This window comes from Podarcis muralis, chromosome 13 (assembly GCF_964188315.1).
Source record: "Podarcis muralis chromosome 13, rPodMur119.hap1.1, whole genome shotgun sequence".
In the NCBI taxonomy this organism is placed as follows: domain Eukaryota; kingdom Metazoa; phylum Chordata; class Lepidosauria; order Squamata; family Lacertidae; genus Podarcis; species Podarcis muralis.
In genome coordinates this window covers 33,372,603-33,390,115 of record NC_135667.1, presented here as the reverse complement: position 1 = coordinate 33,390,115, position 17,513 = coordinate 33,372,603, and the positions used below count along the sequence as shown (strand labels likewise).

The 17,513-nt window shown below is 43.2% G+C and overlaps 1 protein-coding gene across 6 annotated transcripts in view; it reads left to right on the top strand.

The window, feature by feature from the left end:
• Window positions 1-17,513, top strand: part of SKAP1 (src kinase associated phosphoprotein 1) — a 337,471-nt gene that overhangs the window by 256,664 nt on the left and 63,294 nt on the right. For all 6 annotated transcript variants that reach the window (XR_003709296.2, XM_028751958.2, XM_077917343.1 and 3 more), the window contains 2 exons: window positions 2,417-2,479; window positions 7,934-8,043. Coding sequence is in view for 5 of the 6 variants with exons in the window: in XM_028751958.2 (XP_028607791.2) it covers window positions 2,417-2,479; window positions 7,934-8,043 (173 nt within the window). In the remaining variant the exon portion in view is untranslated. The remainder of the gene's footprint in view (window positions 1-2,416; window positions 2,480-7,933; window positions 8,044-17,513) is intronic.

The following is a 17,513-nucleotide window of genomic DNA, read 5'->3' as shown; positions in this document are numbered from 1 at the left end:
CACCCTTAACATTTGTATGTAGTGTTGGCATTAATATAATATATGTTAATATGTGGCTTTGGTAGGAGAGAGGTAGGAGAGCTGTTTTCTCCAAAACTTGCTTTAGGGCAGAAGATACTTGTGATTTCCAATGCAGTGAAGTTACGTTCAAACTACCACCACCCCACCTAAGATATTACTTCTGTTATAGCTGTAAGCCAGCCAAGGTTAGAATCAGTTTAGTGAGATAGTTGAAAAGAGATCAGAAGAGACTTTTCAGGGGTTTGCATTATTTCAAAACCACACATAACCTGTTTGGCCAGGGATAACTGTGGGGCAAAATAAATGTGTTCACACACCATGAGAAGTGAACTTTCTTAGAGAGTATTGTCTGTCATAGTCTCTAATAAGCTCATAGCAGAAGAACGATTTGAACCAAGGACTCATCCTTTTCACAAGTCAGTCTGTTAACCATTGCCCTGCTTTAACTCTATGAAGTCATCACAGATGACTTTTTAGCATGTAAATAAGCAGCCAGTGGGCTGTGGTAGTAAACAGGAAGGATGCATATCCCATGCCGGCTTTAGGGCCACTTCAAATGTTGCAAAATACTTAAAACAGGAAAACAAGCCTGCAACTGGTATATTCTGTACAGTGGTACCTCAGGTTACATACGCTTCAGGTTATATACGCTTCAGGTTACAGACTCCGCTAACCCAGAAATAGTACCTCAGGTTAAGAACTTTGCTTCAGGATGAGAACAGAAATCGTGCTCTGGCGGCGCAGCAGCAGCAGCAGGCCCCATTAGCTAAAGTGGTGCTTCAGATTAAGAACAGTTTCCGGTTAAGAACAGACCTCTGGAACGAATTAAGTACTTAACCTGAGGTACCACTGTATAGTGATCTCACACTTGGGTTTATTGCTGCTTGTAGATAATGATCAAACATGGGGACCACAGTGTCTCTTCAGTTGGAAAATACATTTATGTATATTTGCTAGATGTTGCCATCTACAGAGGGTGCGTGGTAATGCCTACATGAGAATTCCCATATAAGAATTTTGCATTATAAAACATCTCTCAGAAGGCAGTGAGAGTTACCTAGTCATCTTTGTGAGGGCTAAACCAGACATGATGCAGGAGGTCTGTGGTGGACTTGGGGGGGGGGGTACTAATTAGCAGCCTCACACTGTTGCTTTGAAGTTGAGGGAAGTAGCACTGCAGGAGGATTGGTTTAACCACATCCTCCCATCCCATTTCCCTGATTCAAATTCCTTTACGCTGAAACTGCTGTTAGCTCTGTAGAGCATGGAGGGAGGGAGACAGGTACCACTTTCTAAAAAGAGCAGCAAATAATTTTAGCCACATGCCTGGAGCTGAGGCAAACCATTCAGTCTGGTAGCTGTACAAGTGTTGTTTGAATGGGGGGGGGCAGGAATGGTTGAAAACTTTCGCAGCTGTTTCTAGGCTCCTCTGTGTGTACCATCATAGGCTTTCTAAGGTTGTATTTATGGGATTGGTTATGATCTGAGCAGAATCCTCCTAGTCTCTTCAGGTTCCAGGTCTGAATATCTGTGCCTCATCACATAATGAGCATGTGGCTTTAAAGCCATAATCAGGTTGTCTCTTGTCCCCTGAAGCTGTCCACATAAAATATCCTCTGCAGGCCCATCCCAAGACATTTTGCTGCCCAGAGAAAAGAACAGAGTTGTATCCACTCCCATTCTGTGTACAGAAGCTGACAGACTTTGTGTCAATCGAATCTTCCCTTTACAATGGCAGTGGGAGAGCACCCTCTACTGTACCTGAGGGCAGCAGGCTAGTTTAGGGGATGTGGGGCAGGTCATGTGACCCACACAATTCTGCCTTTCACCACTTTTCTGCCTCTGCCCGCCTCATAGCATCATGTGACCTGACTGCTTAATGGTAGGGCCAACCCTATATTCTGTTGCTGCCTTGTACCATCACTGCTATGGCAGCAGAGTTTTAAACATTTTATTTTATTTTATATTGATAAAATGGAAAGAGTCTCTCTGCAAATGGATGGCAACATACTTAAGAAGTTCTTGAGGATAAAAAGTGCATCAGTGATGGACGTTCTGATAGCAAATGAAAAGGTAAAGATCTAGTGCTAGGTAGAATTTTGCTATCCTAATCTTGCCCTTTTTTTTTTGTAGAACTAGATGCCAAGGCAGAGTCATGGCACAAATTATGCCCTGGTGCTCTGGAGCACATAAGTCAGTTACCAAGTACTTTGTTCCATTGTTTTTTTAGAAACATCCCCCCCTCCACATGGAGGGCAGTCACAGATGTTTATATTTGTTTTGTGGTTATTTTTAAAGCTTTCTTGGCTCTAAAATCCAGATTACAGTATAATTTTGCAAAATTAGTTTTCTGGCAGAAACTGCTAGATTTACTTCACTTTTTATCTCATTGTAGATGATGAACTTGGTTTGTCCACTTCAGATGGCAGAGAAGATGCTGGAAGCATGGAGAAGACAGGTAAAAGATAAAATATCAGTTTGGAACTGCTTTCAGATCAGCATCATCGTCATCACCACCACCATAATTGCAAGGTGTACACCAAAGAAACAAAACCATATTTGGACACACATATATTATACAGGTCCACACACAAAATTTGGCTGCAGCTCCTTGTCAATTGTATACTTGATGACAAACCTGGGTCTGCTGCCACATTATATATAGAACAGCCCTGAGTCAGCCTTCTTTTACTTTTTCTTCCTTGCCGTAAGAACCACAGGCAACCCAAGCTGACAGTGCTTGACTGAAATTGCCATAGATACAGTACAACTTTCAAACATGAATCATATTCAGTACTGGTGGCCTTTGAGCTTGTTAATTTTCTAAGGGTTTGGGAGGCTACAATGTGTTACTCAGCTAGGTACTGTATCTTTCTCTCAAATCTAAAAAAAAGAGAAACATTTAGAGTGCCATTTCTTTCTAACAATTACTAGCCTTTGTTAGATTCAGGTAGGTAGCTGTGTAGGTCTGACGCAGTCGAAATAAATTAAAAAATTAAAAAATGTCCAGTAGCACCTTAGAGACCAACTAAGTTTATTAGTTAAAGTGTAAATTCTCTTCCCCTAACATCCTTAGTATACACGTAGTATACACCCTTCCCCTAGCATCCTTAATAGTTCACCTATGTTTGGGGGCAACATATAGACATGCTGACATTTAATCAATCAATTAAAACCTGGATCATTAATTGTGTATGTGTGTGTCACACCACATGCATCAGTCCACACTCCTGTCTTGTAGCTCTGCTGGAGGCCTTGCAGGAAAAGAATCTAAAGGAATCTCAGAGAAGGCAAATCCAGTGGGACACCTCCACGCCTTCCAGGGGAATGCAGTTGTGGGAATTGTGCTCTTTATACTGATCTTCATCAAGCAGTCCAAAATTTATGGTTCACCATCCCTACAAAGCAAAGCAGATAACCTGATGGTGAGGAGGAAACACACCTTTCCCTGGCCATCAGTCCAAATTAAGCAAATTGAACAGATGTAGAATTTCTTAATCCCAAGATAGGAAATAGGCCCTTCATAGTGTAAAATTTAAATACAAAAGATGAAAGAGGCATACTGCGCACCACTCCTCCAACCTTAAATCTATAGTGGGTTAAGATTGACATATCAAGGATGTTTACTTCTGTCAGGCTGCCTAATTTAGCATCCAGTTCTTGGCTGTTGTTTTCCCCCCAAGTGCAAATGCTTTGAATATTCCTACTTCCCTCACCCCTCCTTGTTCAGGAAACAGGTACCAAAAAGTCTTTGAGAAGGAGCCAGGCTCGTAAAACTTAGGCAACAGATGGGCGGAGGGGAAAGAGAATTGTCAGGAGTGAGGAAAGCAAAAGAGGAAAAGCTTATGGAAAAAACGAAGGAGGAGATGGATACAGACCCAGTAATAAAACAAAGGCAGGGTGAAAGGAGAGTCACAGTTACCAGCGCCAAGAGGAAAGGAGAGCAGGGAAGTTCTGTAGACTGGAAAGTTTGCCTTCTCAGTCATTATGCCCAGCCACCACAGGCAGCCTGCTCTTCCAGAGTGCTCAAGCACCTTCATTCCCACCCTTGCTTTTTCCTTGAGAATTGAAGCCATGCAGGATCTGAGCAGAAAACCTGTTTCCTGGATCAGTCCTGTCCCACCTACCCACCAGCCCACTTGCTTCTCTCTGTGTTGGAATGTAAGGGCCCAGTTCAGGAAAGAAGCACTTAGGCAGAGCTGCTTTGAGCTTCCTGCAGTTCTGGGTGTTGTCTTTTTGTCTGCAGCGCAGGAAACAGCAGTGTTCTAGTAAACTGTATTTTGTCAAGGCCACTAAGATGGTATTCCCATCTCCAACATTTTAGAAGCATCTTAGAAGAAGCACTACTGCAGCACTTATTTCCAAAGGAAATACTGGGGCTCACATCCCCCAGAAGCTATTAGAAGCTATGGCATGGGAGCAAGAAATTCTGACCCTTTAGCTGAGATGTGTGATGAAGATTGGCTGTGGTTTCCTCCGTAAAAGAGCAGATTCACTCTTCACATGCTCAGTCGTGGATGCTCTGTATGATTGCTTTATATTTTTCATAGCTGAATGCTGGCACTGAAAACAGTTCTTGGAGCTCAGCTCTTCCTTAAAATAAAACCTGCACTATTGAATTCAGCTAAAAATGCTTGGTTACACACACACACACACACACACACACACACACACGCTCCCCTACATCCATTTTAAAAATTATTTTAATGATTTCTAACTAATATGCTTTTATTGTTACTTTATTATATTCATGTAAATCACTATTAAGTGAAGGGAGGAGCACTATATAAGTAAATTATTATAATCATTTTATTTCTTTTTGTACCAAATGTTTCCTTAACAATGGCTTTCTTAATATACAGATCTTAGCTATTTAGCAGCTCTCTCTTTTTAACTTGTGAAGGAGTTTCTGCGGACGGCGCTTTTCAACTAGCTTGCTAATCAATGTTACCTAAAGCAGGGTTATCCAGATGCTGTTAGACTCCACATACTATCAACCGCAGCCAATATGGTGTATAGTATGGGATGGTGGGAGTTTGCTTTCATATTGCTTCCACACTAGCTGTTGTGTGTGCAATTGCAACCAGTAATTAAAGCCTCCTCCTTATGGAAACAGGAACTAACATAAAAGGCAATTTATTGTTAATGCCATGACCACACTAAACAGAAGACAAATTAAAAAGGAGGAGGAAGCTGTTAATTAAAGTTGCAGGAGACTTTTGCTTAATGAACTTAAGGAATATTCATGGTGTGGCAATCGTTGGCATGGATGTGTCACACTTGGGAATGATTTAGGCAGAGATGACGCTTTAGACTGGAGACAATGCTAGGGCATCTTGCAGAGGACGTTAGGGCAAATAATTCGGGGTAGTGCTAAATGCATTTTGGGGTGCAGAGATGTGCAGACTCCTTATTCAGGCTGCTCACATAGCTCTGTGTTATGTAAGGAAATGGGAACCAGGAGTCAACGTCAGCCTCCTGGGGAAGCCTGAAATAATATGAAGCTGACTAAGACATACACAAATGTGGTGGGGGTGGGAGAAAGATTAAAATTCAAAACAAGAGGGAGAAAAACTAGTTTGACTATTGAATCTTCCCATCTATGGTTGCCTAGTGATAAGCCCCATGCTTGCTTCTCTCTTTAGATGAGAAGCTCTGAGCCCTGAGCAATTTTTTAATTTTCTACATGATCTCCTTTACTCTCTTCCCTGTTTTGTGTCTTACCCCCTGTTCCCTTTTCAATATCTCACACAAAAGAAGTAGACCTACTTTTTTGCATGTACCGTTGCTGAGATTTGTGTTCTCCCTGCTCTGCCGTTACTCATTTCATCAAATTTAGGTAATCTAAAACTGACCACACTAATTTAGAGGGTTTCTTATCCTAATGTCCCTTACATCCAAATAATAATGCTTTTCTGCCCTCCTCCTCGTGTGGGCCTTCTATTCTGTATCACAGCCAGGACTCCATTGGGGGCATATGGAGGGGCTGGCATAAGCTCCTGAGCCACAAAAGCACAAGAGTTTAGCTGTGGAAATCCTGTCACTGAAATGGAAGGTGAAACCTCCTTGAAAAACTACCAGACTATTAATGCATGCATTTAGGCAGAGACAGGCACCTTTTCTTTTCATTAGCACCCTAATGAAAAACTCTTGAAGGCTTCATTCAAATAGTGAGTGGGAGCAGACTTGCAGACAATCACGCACTTTTAATGCACACACACACAAAAAATCTCTCTCTCTCTCTCTCTCTCTCTCTCTCTCTCTCTCTCTCTCTCTCTCAGCTATCATTTCCATCCATAATGCACAGACCATACAATAAAAGGAAAATAACGTAGCTTTAAAAGACAAAAATTCACTTGCATATCTTAATTAGCCCTCAAAGGCCATGATAAAAGTTAAGCTTCTAAGACACTGTTTAAAATTAACGAGGAATGAGGTATCTCTGATTTGAAATAAAATTTGTTAAGTGGGGTAGGAGTCACTGCTGAGAAGGCCCTGTAATTCTTAGTAACTGAAGTTTCATCCTCCATTTTCTCCATAGACATTTTGAAAAACATTTCTAAGTGTGTTATAAAAACACCTGCATCTCTCCCGACTGTGCAAAAAGAGCTCAGCAATCCAAGGAGAAGAATGCAGACATGAACGCACAGCTGAACTACAAACTCTGCCTTATAGCTGTTCAAAGCCCCAAATTCCAAAATGCCATTGCATCCTGAAGATTACATGTGTGTAATCTCCAACATGCATGGATGATTTTTTGCCTATCTGCAAACTGCAGACATCATGCAACTGGAGTTTTTCTTGCTTCCTAAGACAAATCTCCTTGCAGAAGAAGGAGCTATAATTGCACACCTTACAAAGCAAACTACAAAGAGGGACTTGTCCCCTGCACTGTAATGCTAATGAAGGCTCTGCCTCTCTCCTTTCTGGTCCCTTCACACTTTGCCCCTTTTGAGCTGTTGCCCACCTGTCAGCTGTTGAGTAAAAACAGCTGTGCAGGGATAAAGAAAGGGTAGCTCCCCACTGAACAGCTGATGGGAAAGAGGGAACTCAGAGGACTGGATGAATTCTTGCCTACAGAGCCAGCCCCCCTTCCCTTTGAGTATCAGATGCACTCTTAATTTTCCTGAGACATTTGATTTTTGAAACCAAGTTCCTCCTGCTAATGGGTTCAGTGATAATCCTGAAAACTTGTCCATCCTCTCTTAGCATAGCAGAAATGGAATCAGTTGTTCAGAATGAACATATACAGTACTGTATGTGGAAACCTGTACAAAACCTGTGGATGGGCTGCAGTGCCCACCATCACTGTGCCCACTGGCCATTCTGGCGAGGCTGATGGGAGTTGGGAGTTCACAACATCTGGAGGGCCATGGGTTCCTTATCACTGCTCTAGGTTTATTCTGGTTGCAGAATTGCAGTTATCTTGAGACAGAATTTGGTTACGGTATGAGAGAATGCTGACAGCCAGCCTGCCCAAGAGGGTTGAGTTGCAGCATTACCTTAGCCAAACCTTCCCACTGCCCCACACCACACCACCCTTATCAAATAGGAAAAGAATCAGTAAGTCAGCATGATGCAAAGGCATCTCCCCAATTTCCCCAAATGCCCTTTTGCTTATTAGAGAACCTACGATGGGCACACTCATCCATAAGCATCCTTGCTGCTGTAGGAAGCTTGCCTGCAACAGATATATACAGTCAACTTGGAGGGACTCACAAGCGCCCTCCAACCACTGCCACTAGAGGTGAACATCAATGAACTTAAGGCCCAGGTGCAGCATTTTTGGGATAAATTACCAACATCTAACTTCCCCGTAAATTACTGCCAAAGGAGAAATCAAGTCTGCCTTGCAGCTATTGATCTGGATAGTATAATCTATTCTTAACACTCTCTTCTCTCTCTCTATAAGGACTCAGAAGAAAGTATGTGAATTACTATCAAGGTCTGTGGGATTGTGCTGGTGGCCATCCAGATGAGCTGTCATTCCAGCGAGGAGATCTGATATACATCCTCAGCAAGGTATGTGTAGAGACGGCTTTACCTCCACAGCCTCCAGCCAATGAGTTCTATCCCTCCAAGGAAAAGAAATCAACTTCTCTAACATAAAGGGTGCATCTCAAAGCTGTGGGGAGAGAGGTTCAGACTCACTTTCTCCACATGATCAGTCAAACTGTGATCTAACCTCATTTTTGTGTCTCTGTGATACTTCTTCAATACTTTCTTGATACCAGTAGCGTGATACCCTGCTTGCACATAATTCCACCATCCCCTTATTAGATTTGCTAAGGCGGAAGTTATCTTGCAGCGTAAGAGATGCTGTGCTGCTATTAGTTTAATTTCTGAGTAGATGTGCATGCCAGTGCAGGAGGGGGGAAGTGCACGGCCTCTGAAAGGCTACAGGAACGCACACATCTTTGCTGTGGCAGGAAGCCTTGCTGGTGTTACCAGGTCTGGTCAGGTACCAGATAAAATGGGGCAAGGCAATTCAAGAGTTGCAGATGCACCAATAGCTTTGAGTAAGCAACCCACACATACAAAGACTAAAAGCAAACTGAACTTCTTCCCCTAACATGCCTCTCCCAGGCTCTACTCCCTTGTGGAGAACTAGGGTCCTTAAAGGGTCAATCCTGTAGCCATTCTCATATGCTCCTAGCTTCCTGCCTGTTGTGCTTCCTGCACCATTGCATCAGTTGGGTACTGTGGGAGGCATTGCCCCCCTCTGGCTCTGGCCCTGCAAGCTCTGCCTGGTTCTATGGGTGGTTGTTCTCTAGGCTCTTGTCTGTCAGCCCCGGGCCCAATGGTCCTCTGTTCAGCAGCAGGCTTAGAGCCCTGAACCTGGTCTGGCTTTTTAGGTGATGCACCTGCAGCCTCCAGTTCTGCGTATGGATTGCTGTTGGACTCCAGGTTCATGACAACTTTTTATTTGTAAGTCACTAAATGCTGCTCTGGTTTCGCCAGAAGCAGCTTAGTCATGCTGGCCACATGACCCAGAAAAACTGTCTGCAGACAAACGTCGGCTCCCTCGGCCAGTAAAGCAAGATGAGCACCGCAACCCCAGAGTCGTATCGACTGGACTTAACAGTCAGGGGTCCTTTACCTTTACCTTTTCAAATAAACATTACTGAACTGAAGTTGTATAGTGTTGGGGAGTGTGTGATAAGATTCTTTTATCTGCCATGAGGATTAAGTAAAGGTAAAGGTACCCCTGCCCGTACAGGCCAGTCTTGACAGACTCTAGGGTTGTGCACTCTAGGGTTGTGCACTCATCTCACTCTAGAGGCCGGGAGCCAGCGCTGTCCGCAGACACTTCCGGGTCACGTGGCAAGCGTGACGAAGCTGCATCAGGCGAGCCAGCGCAGCACACGGAAACGCCGTTTACCTTCCCGCTGGTAAGCGGTCCCTATTTATCTACTTGCACCCGGGGGTGCTTTCGAACTGCTAGGTTGGCAGGCGCTGGGACCGAGCGACGGGAGCGCACCCCGCCGCAGGGATTCGAACCACCAACCATGCGATTTGCAAGTCCTAGGCGCTGAGGTTTTACCCACAGCGCCACCCGCGTCCCTCTTGAGGATTACAGATCAGTAAATTCATTAATGGTGTGATTGGTAGGTGTAGCAGGGATGCTGAGGAAGAAGCTTGTCTTCAAGGGTGCATTCTCAGTTCACGTAGACAAGTCGTGAATTTGCTGATGTGCATGACCATCCTCTTTCAGTGTGCTAAATTCCCCCCACCCAACACAAACCCTTGACAACTTACAGAGGTTCTGTTGCAGACACAAAGGGTTTTCTTGACAGACAAGTCAATCTGGAAAGGTCCCCTGAAACTGGAAAAATGTGAAAACCACGGATCTAAGTAATCATTCCGCCTTCTTTCTCTTCACCCCGACCTCCCAACGCCATCTCCCTCCCTAGCCCAGAGAGCTGCTTTTGGAAATTCTTCCATCCTTTTATGTTTACTTGCCTCACAGCAAAGTTTGTCTAGAAAATAGCTTGAGCATGTGTGTAATCACTCAAGAATTGCAAGGGTAATTGAGTTGCTTGGTCAGGTGTGATGTAGAGGTGAGGGGAGCAAAGGAAGGAAGGCGGGGAGAGTGTGGGGATGTGAAGTACTTTCTTTGCCACAAAGGTGCAAGTGGATACATCGGCTGATTTATAAATGTGCAGATGAATAAATTGGCATAAGCAGTGGTCCAGTGTTAGGCCAAGTGATCCAGAGACACGGGTGTAATCAAAACCAGGCAAGAATCAGGATTTAAGGGAGCAATCAGGGAAAGGGAGCAGGAGCTTAACCAGTCTTTTCATACTAGAGATGAGTTGCTTGGACTAAGGGCTGTAGCTAGGTTTATAGGTTCTGGTGGCATTAGATTGGTCAGTAGGGATTAGCTGATCAGATGCTCAGACATGCTGGTGCTCCAGGATAAATGGCATCCTCAGTCTTACATTAGATACAGAGTACTGGTGGTACAGGAGGGTAAGGCACCAGAACTTGGCTTTCTGAAGAGCCCCTTCCAACTGTATGATTCTTTGATTCTAGGCCACAGGGCTTGTTCCTTTGAGAAGCAGTGTGAGGGACAGCAGGGTGCTGAATTTTGGTGTCGCACAGGGCGCCACTGGAATTTGAGACCCCAGAGTCCATCACTGTTTCCCATAGCTCCCAGTTTTCTGAGGGTATTGAGTGGAGATGCTGGGTCTGATGAGCCAGCATAGAAAACATACCACAGATAGAATATTCACATCACCTTGCCTCTTGTTATAACCTACCCTGAGGTCTTGGGACAAAGAGTTGGATGTAAGTATGAAAAATAAATAAACAAAAATATTAAATATTCTCACACAAGCTTTTCCATTCAAATCAGTTCAGACATTCATTTTCATCAAGCAATGAGAAACAAAATGTTTACATAAGTGGTGGGGGATTGGATCCAACTGGTGAATCATATCCTGGCCTCCTCCACCAGCCACTTTGTGGGTGGGTAGGTCATCAGGTCCGTATAGTTAAAGCTATGGTTTTCCCAGTAGTGATGTATGGAAGTGAGAGCTGGACCATAAAGAAGGCTGATCACAGAAGAATTGATGCCTTTGAATTCTGGTGCTGGAGGAGACTCTTGAGAGTCTCATGGACTGCAAAAAGATCAAACCTATCCATTCTTAAGGAAATCAGCCCTGAGTGCTCACTGGAAGGACAGATCCTGAAGCTGAGACTCCAATACTTTGGCCACCTCATGAGAAGAGAAGACTCCCTGGAAAAGACCCTGATGGTGGGAAAGATGGAGGGCACAAGGAGAAGGGGATGACAGAGGACGAGATGGTTGGATAGTGTTCTCGAAGCTACCAGCATGAGTTTGACTAAACTGCGGGAGGCAGTGGAAGACAGAAGTGCCTGGCATGCTCTGGTCCATGGGGTCACGAAGAGTCGGACACGACTAAACGACTAAACAACAACAAGGTCATCAGGTGACAGCTTTGGAGGGGCTTATTGTCCATGCTAGTCTGCTGATTGGCACTATCATCAAACTCCACTTGCCAAGTAGTCATTGGACGTGCATTTTAAGCATCCAGTTGTTCCTTTGCAGTTGTGCCTTTAACTGCTCCATATCTGATGTTATCTTGGGATGCAGGCCAGAAGTTCCCCATTGCTAGTTTCCCTACATCTATGAACCATCCCTAATACACATACGCAATTTAAAACGATTTTCACTACCAAATAAATGTGTTGCAAATTGTATTTGGGGACAGACATTATGATAGGTTTATGTATTGTTTTCAGAACAGAACCAGCCAACACAACCAACACCATGTCCCAGCTAATGTCATGCCAACCTAGAAGACAGTTGACTTGTTAGGTTTGAAATAGAAAAGGGATGAGGAATCAGACTTAGACTGGACAGCCCTTCAAATAGATGGCTGACCTTTGTACAGTAGAACACATGGCCATCCTAATTGAGAGGGTTTTTACTAACATTAATGTCATATACATTTACATACTTAGAACATTATATGTCAAATAATGATGATAATTCAAGTTTCTTCATTTTCAAGACTATTGCTACCTCTTGGTTCTATCCAACTAGACATTATGAACATATAACGGTTTTCCAGTTTTCAGTCATCCATTCAGTTCATAGATGTTCATTCCATTGCCAGTATTTAGCCTGAATAGAGGTGGAGGAGAATTTTGTTCGGTCCACATTTTTAAGCAGACTAATCTAATTCACAGCTCTTGGACTAAGGCATGATTTGGAGCATAGTTGTTCTTTGGATTTCTCACCAAATTTTGCAATACAGTTCTCAACAAACATGCCAATATACATATTTTAGGATAAAATTTAAATCAAATGCATATTTAAATACACATTTTGTGATAAAATACATATTTAAATACAAACTCTGCACAGGTTTTGTATTTCAGAGATTCACAGATTAATGTAGAAATTGGACAGAAGAGGCTTATGAATGACCACATGGGATATTGACACGGACAATAAATAGAATAATCTGCCCATCCCTATTTGTGCAGTAATTAATATTTGTAATCACTTATTTGAGTCTACCTGGGACTACCCCTTCAAGTTCTTGGCAATTCTATATCCATTTTTTATTAACCATATGTATGCCAGAATGTTACATTTTCTAGAATATACCATTCCCGAATCCTAAAGTATTTGTTTGTTAAAGGCCTTCCACATTAATACTGCCAAAATTTAAGATATATCAAACATCAATATGTGAAGGAACATGCATGCACTTCAATAGTGTCTGACTTATTTCCCTCCCTCCCTCCCTTTGACATGAGACTATGACCTGGTTTTAACTCCCTTCAGTGGCTCCGGTTTGGAGCTCCAGCACAACTTCTTCATGGGTAACCAATTGGTCCTGAGTGTCTTCCTTTCATAAATTATTTTGCATGACAACAGAACTCACCTATGGCCATCCAAGAAACCGAGGCTTAATAAAGCTTGGTGGTGTGGGGGTGGGGATAGTTAGAGAGCAAGGGAGGGGGAGCGAGAGAGGGGGGAAAGGTGTTTGAAAAGCCTGTTCACTCAGCTGCATTTTAATTTCCTTTTCAATCTTGTCCCAATTAATTTTGCAGAATTAATCTCGCCGAAGCAAGCGTGGCAGCAGTGCAGAGGCTGGCTGGCTTTTTTCTTTTTTTTCCCTTTTAAAGCATTGCGGTCGCTGTGCCTTGAACATGAAATAGTAGCTAATATAAAAATCCATCTGGTGTTGTTTGGAATGCATGCCGTCTGCTGCTAAGGTCCTGTCTGACATTTTCGCGCATCAGCCGTGGGGAGAAGTGATTTTGGGGCTGGGGGGTTAGTTGGCTGAGATTCAACAGTAAGTAGGCAAAATCTATCTGATCTTGCTACTGGGGCAAGAGGAACCCACAGTATGAACCCCATACATTTACTCTAAAATTAATTTTAATGGAAGCTGGGTTTTTTCCCTCTTCAGCATTTTAGATAGTTCCACTCAGGAATGCAACCGAGGTCTCAAGTAGCACTGAAATGCAGTACTGCATTCAGTGTTGTCAAGTGCAAACAACAGTAAACATCCTGAAATCCTGTAAAGGCTCAGAATCTGTAGGAATTTTTTATTATTATTCTGTTTGCATAATGAGCTCTTTTCACCAGTGACACCCAGTGGGCTGCATCACACATAACACAACCAAAAATCCAGATTTGCCACCAAGTGAACACGTCACAGTGAGTCTCAGAACCAAACAGTATACACAAAAGCATACACTAGTAGCCCTGTGGTCACTTCTACACGTGAAAGCCACATGGGGAGTGGGCAATTGGAGGGGTTAAACCCTTTCCATGCCCTCTGCTTCTCCATTCCAAAACATACTCCAATTGACTTTTCCTATTGAAAAGGGGCCTCTGGCCTAACTTTGCATGTAATGTGTAGCTTGGTCTTCATCACATTTATAAATTTACATTTTAAAATGTTTAAAAACACTTTAGGTGCGACCAGAAGCAGCTGACCCGGTGGAATGGAACTGCAACACTAGCTTCTGTGCAGGTGTGTTACTTACCAGGAGGGGAAGGGTAAAGTACTGGGGAGGTCAGCATGGTGCAAACTCACTGACAGGAGTGCCAGATTTACTTCACTGGTGTGTTTGCACCACACCAACCTCCCTTCTATCTCACCCCTCCTTGTCTCCCTCCCAGTAAGCAAGAGCTGTTCATCTGCCAGATAGTTTTTACCCCGCATGACAAGCCACTTCTGGGTGTGACCTAAAAACAATGTGTGAAGCAGTATTAAAAGTCTATAGTGCAAGTCAGATTTTTATTTTTTATTTTTTTGATAGGGGAATTCTCAAGTTTTTATTTCGGCTATAAAATTGTGATTTAAAGTCTGCTAACTGGACTAAAATCAGTATGCCAAATGAAGGATTTTTGTGAGAATAAAATGGTGTAAAAGATGGTATAAATTGAATTTAGCAAACAGTTACCTCACATTTTTTATTTGAAATATATCATCAGAATAATAAATCAGCAGATTATTTAGAGGGGTTTTTTATATCCTCAAAGTCAGTTTTTGAAAACATTTGATTCAATTCAAATATTCAAATTCTGAAAGTTTGTCAAATTTTATTTTGTTTCATCTCTGTTTGGAATGTGCCATTTTGCCAATATTATTAAGGAAGGTGAGAAAGCAAAATACTTATTATTTCCAGGGTATGTTCTGGTCCCTGAAGTTTTCCTTTGATCTACAAATATGGGGATTTAAGCATCACTTGTAAATGTGCCCTAGACCTTGGTGGTTCTTCAGTCTCAAGTTTTTGTCTTCACTAGAGCCAGAAATAGTTTCTAAATATTGTGTTGGAATCCAAGTTGTGGGAATGAAAAGTGAGCTTCTGCAGTTCCAGCATTTAAATCTTGTTAACTCAAGAGAGTGGTATGAATCAGGATGTGTTGATTCATGGCTCAGAGACATCCATATTGGGCTATTCACAAGACTAGTTCAACAACTGTAAATCCATTCATGTTGATTTCAACCTAGGGAAAAGAATTATGTGAACTAGCCCTCAGAGTCATGTAAGAGAAAAGTGGGGGGCGGGGGGGAGCATTCAAACTGCCCCAGAGCTTCTACCAGCATGGCAGTATTAAACTGTTCAGCAGAGTGAAATACAAGAACCTATACTTGAAAGCTGAATAGTCTTAACACTGAGACAATCCATTGTTTTGTGAAATTACAAGTGCTGAGGCTTAAGCCTTTATGGAAGTCAGATGTTTGGGTGTGGTTGCTCAGGGCAACTGCATCCTTTGCATTTTTAGATGCACATGTAAGATGTTTTCTGAGTTCACAGAAGAACATGAATGTGACATTCCTGAGCCCTTGCATTAAACTATGCCACAAATATAAATACAGTGGTACCTCGGGTTAAGCACTTAATTCATTCTGGAGGTCTGTTCTTAACCTGAAACTGTTCTTAACCTGAAGCACCACTTTAGCTAATGGAGCCTCCCACTGCTGCCACGCCGCCGGAGCACGATTTCTGTTCTCATCCTGAAGCAAAGTTCTTAACCCGAGGTACTATTTATGGGTTAGCAGAGTCTGTAACCTGAAGCATATGTAACCTGAAGCGTATGTAACCTGAGGTACCACTGTATGTGGTAGAGAGAAGAGAGAAAGAGAACATTGGAAATCATAGCAAGTAAATGTAGTTCCACTCACCTTGTAATGAACTGGGTTAGTTGTAATGAACTGGAGTAGAGAGTGGCATCTTAAAACAGTTTGGGGCTGACAAACCTAAGATGTGAAGCTGTCTTCTACTCCTATGTCCTGTTGCTGTGTTAAGTTGTTGTTGTTTAGTCATTTAGTCGTGTCTGACTCTTCGTGACCCCATGGACCAGAGCATGCCATGTCTTCCACTGTCTTCCACTGCCTCCCGCAGTTTGGTCAAACTCATGCTGGTAGCTTCGAGAACACTATCCAACCATCTCGCCCTCTTTCGTTCCCTTCTCCTTGTGCCCTCCATCTTTCCCAACATCAGGGTCTTTTCCAGGGAGTCTTCTCTTCTCATGAGGTGGCCAAAGTATTGGAGTCTCAGCTTCAGGATCTGTCCTTCCAGTGAGCACTCAGGACTGATTTCCTTAAGAATGGATGAAGCAAAGTGTTAAGTTGGATTGCACTAAAATCTAACTATCATCAGAACATCAGGTTGGATAGAAACCCGTTTGATTTCTCTTTCACTTTTGGTCTGGCAACAACCAAGGAGCCTTATAATGTCCTGCTAAAAATGATCATTCTTTTCACGATACTTTGAAACTCCTTCCACTAGGGAATAAGCACATTCCCAAAAGCAGTATAGATAAATATATGCATATATGACCTTTCCATTTGGGCTGGCTGTTAGAGACCCATCAGGCTAGAATCATAGAACTGTAGAGTTGGGAGACTAGGGACCCTGAGAGTCATCTATTCCAACCCCCTGCAATCTGCAGCTGTCCTGTATTGGGATCACACCTGCAACCTTGGTGTTATTAGCACCGTGCTCTAACCAACTAAGCTCAGTTTTAATACTTGTTATATTTCAGTTCTTTAGTTAGATTTTAGGAGGCGTTGGCCTTTAAAAAGGTGGAACAAGGCAAAATTACATACTGTAGGCAGTGGCGGAGCTTCATGCTCTGGCACCGGGGGGCGGAGAGCAGGCAGGGGCAGAACTGGCACGCGTCCCGGGGCGTGGTGTGCCACCCATAGGAGTGTGGGGCAGGTGGGGGACAGCGCAGGCGGGAGGGGGGGCAGCCGCGATGGCACCCCGCCGGGATCGTGCTGCCAGGGGAGGTGCGCTCCCCCACACGCCTCTTCCTCCGCCAGTGACTGTAGTGAAGGGAACTCCAAGGACAAATGGCCATGAACATGAATTGGAGCACACATTTTGCACCTCTAGAGGCCCAGCTTCAGTTTCTGGCATTGTTGGACTGGGGAAAGCCTCTGTCCTGGTACATTGGTGGGTCACTTAGGGCACAGACCCACAGCACAAATTTGTATAAAAATTGCATACACAAATTTACAGATGCAGATTATAGGCTGACTTTCAGAGGGAAAGCTGCTCCGTAAGCAAAGTTTTTTTAATACTTTTTTTTTTTTTACATTTAAAGGAAGGGGCAGAATTTCCACATAACTTTCAAGTGAGTCTTTGCTAGAAACCTGAATCATTAAAAACAAATAAATGAAAACAGGAATTTCCAGGATGCTGAATTCAGCACCTGCGACCAAATTTCTCACCTGTTTTATTCTGCCCCCCCCCCCCCCCAGGCATTGCTAGGTTATTAAAGGGTTCAGAGCATAAATGCATAGAGTGCCCCTGGGCAAATTAAGAAGGTAGATATGTAGCTGAGGTCTCACCTGCCCTGCATTTTGCATCATACCCACCCACCCTGTAAGCAAAGGCTCTGACCATATTAAGAAGAAGAAGAAGAGTTTGGATATGATATCCCACCTTTCACTCCCTTTAAGGAGTCTCAAAGCGGCTAACATTCT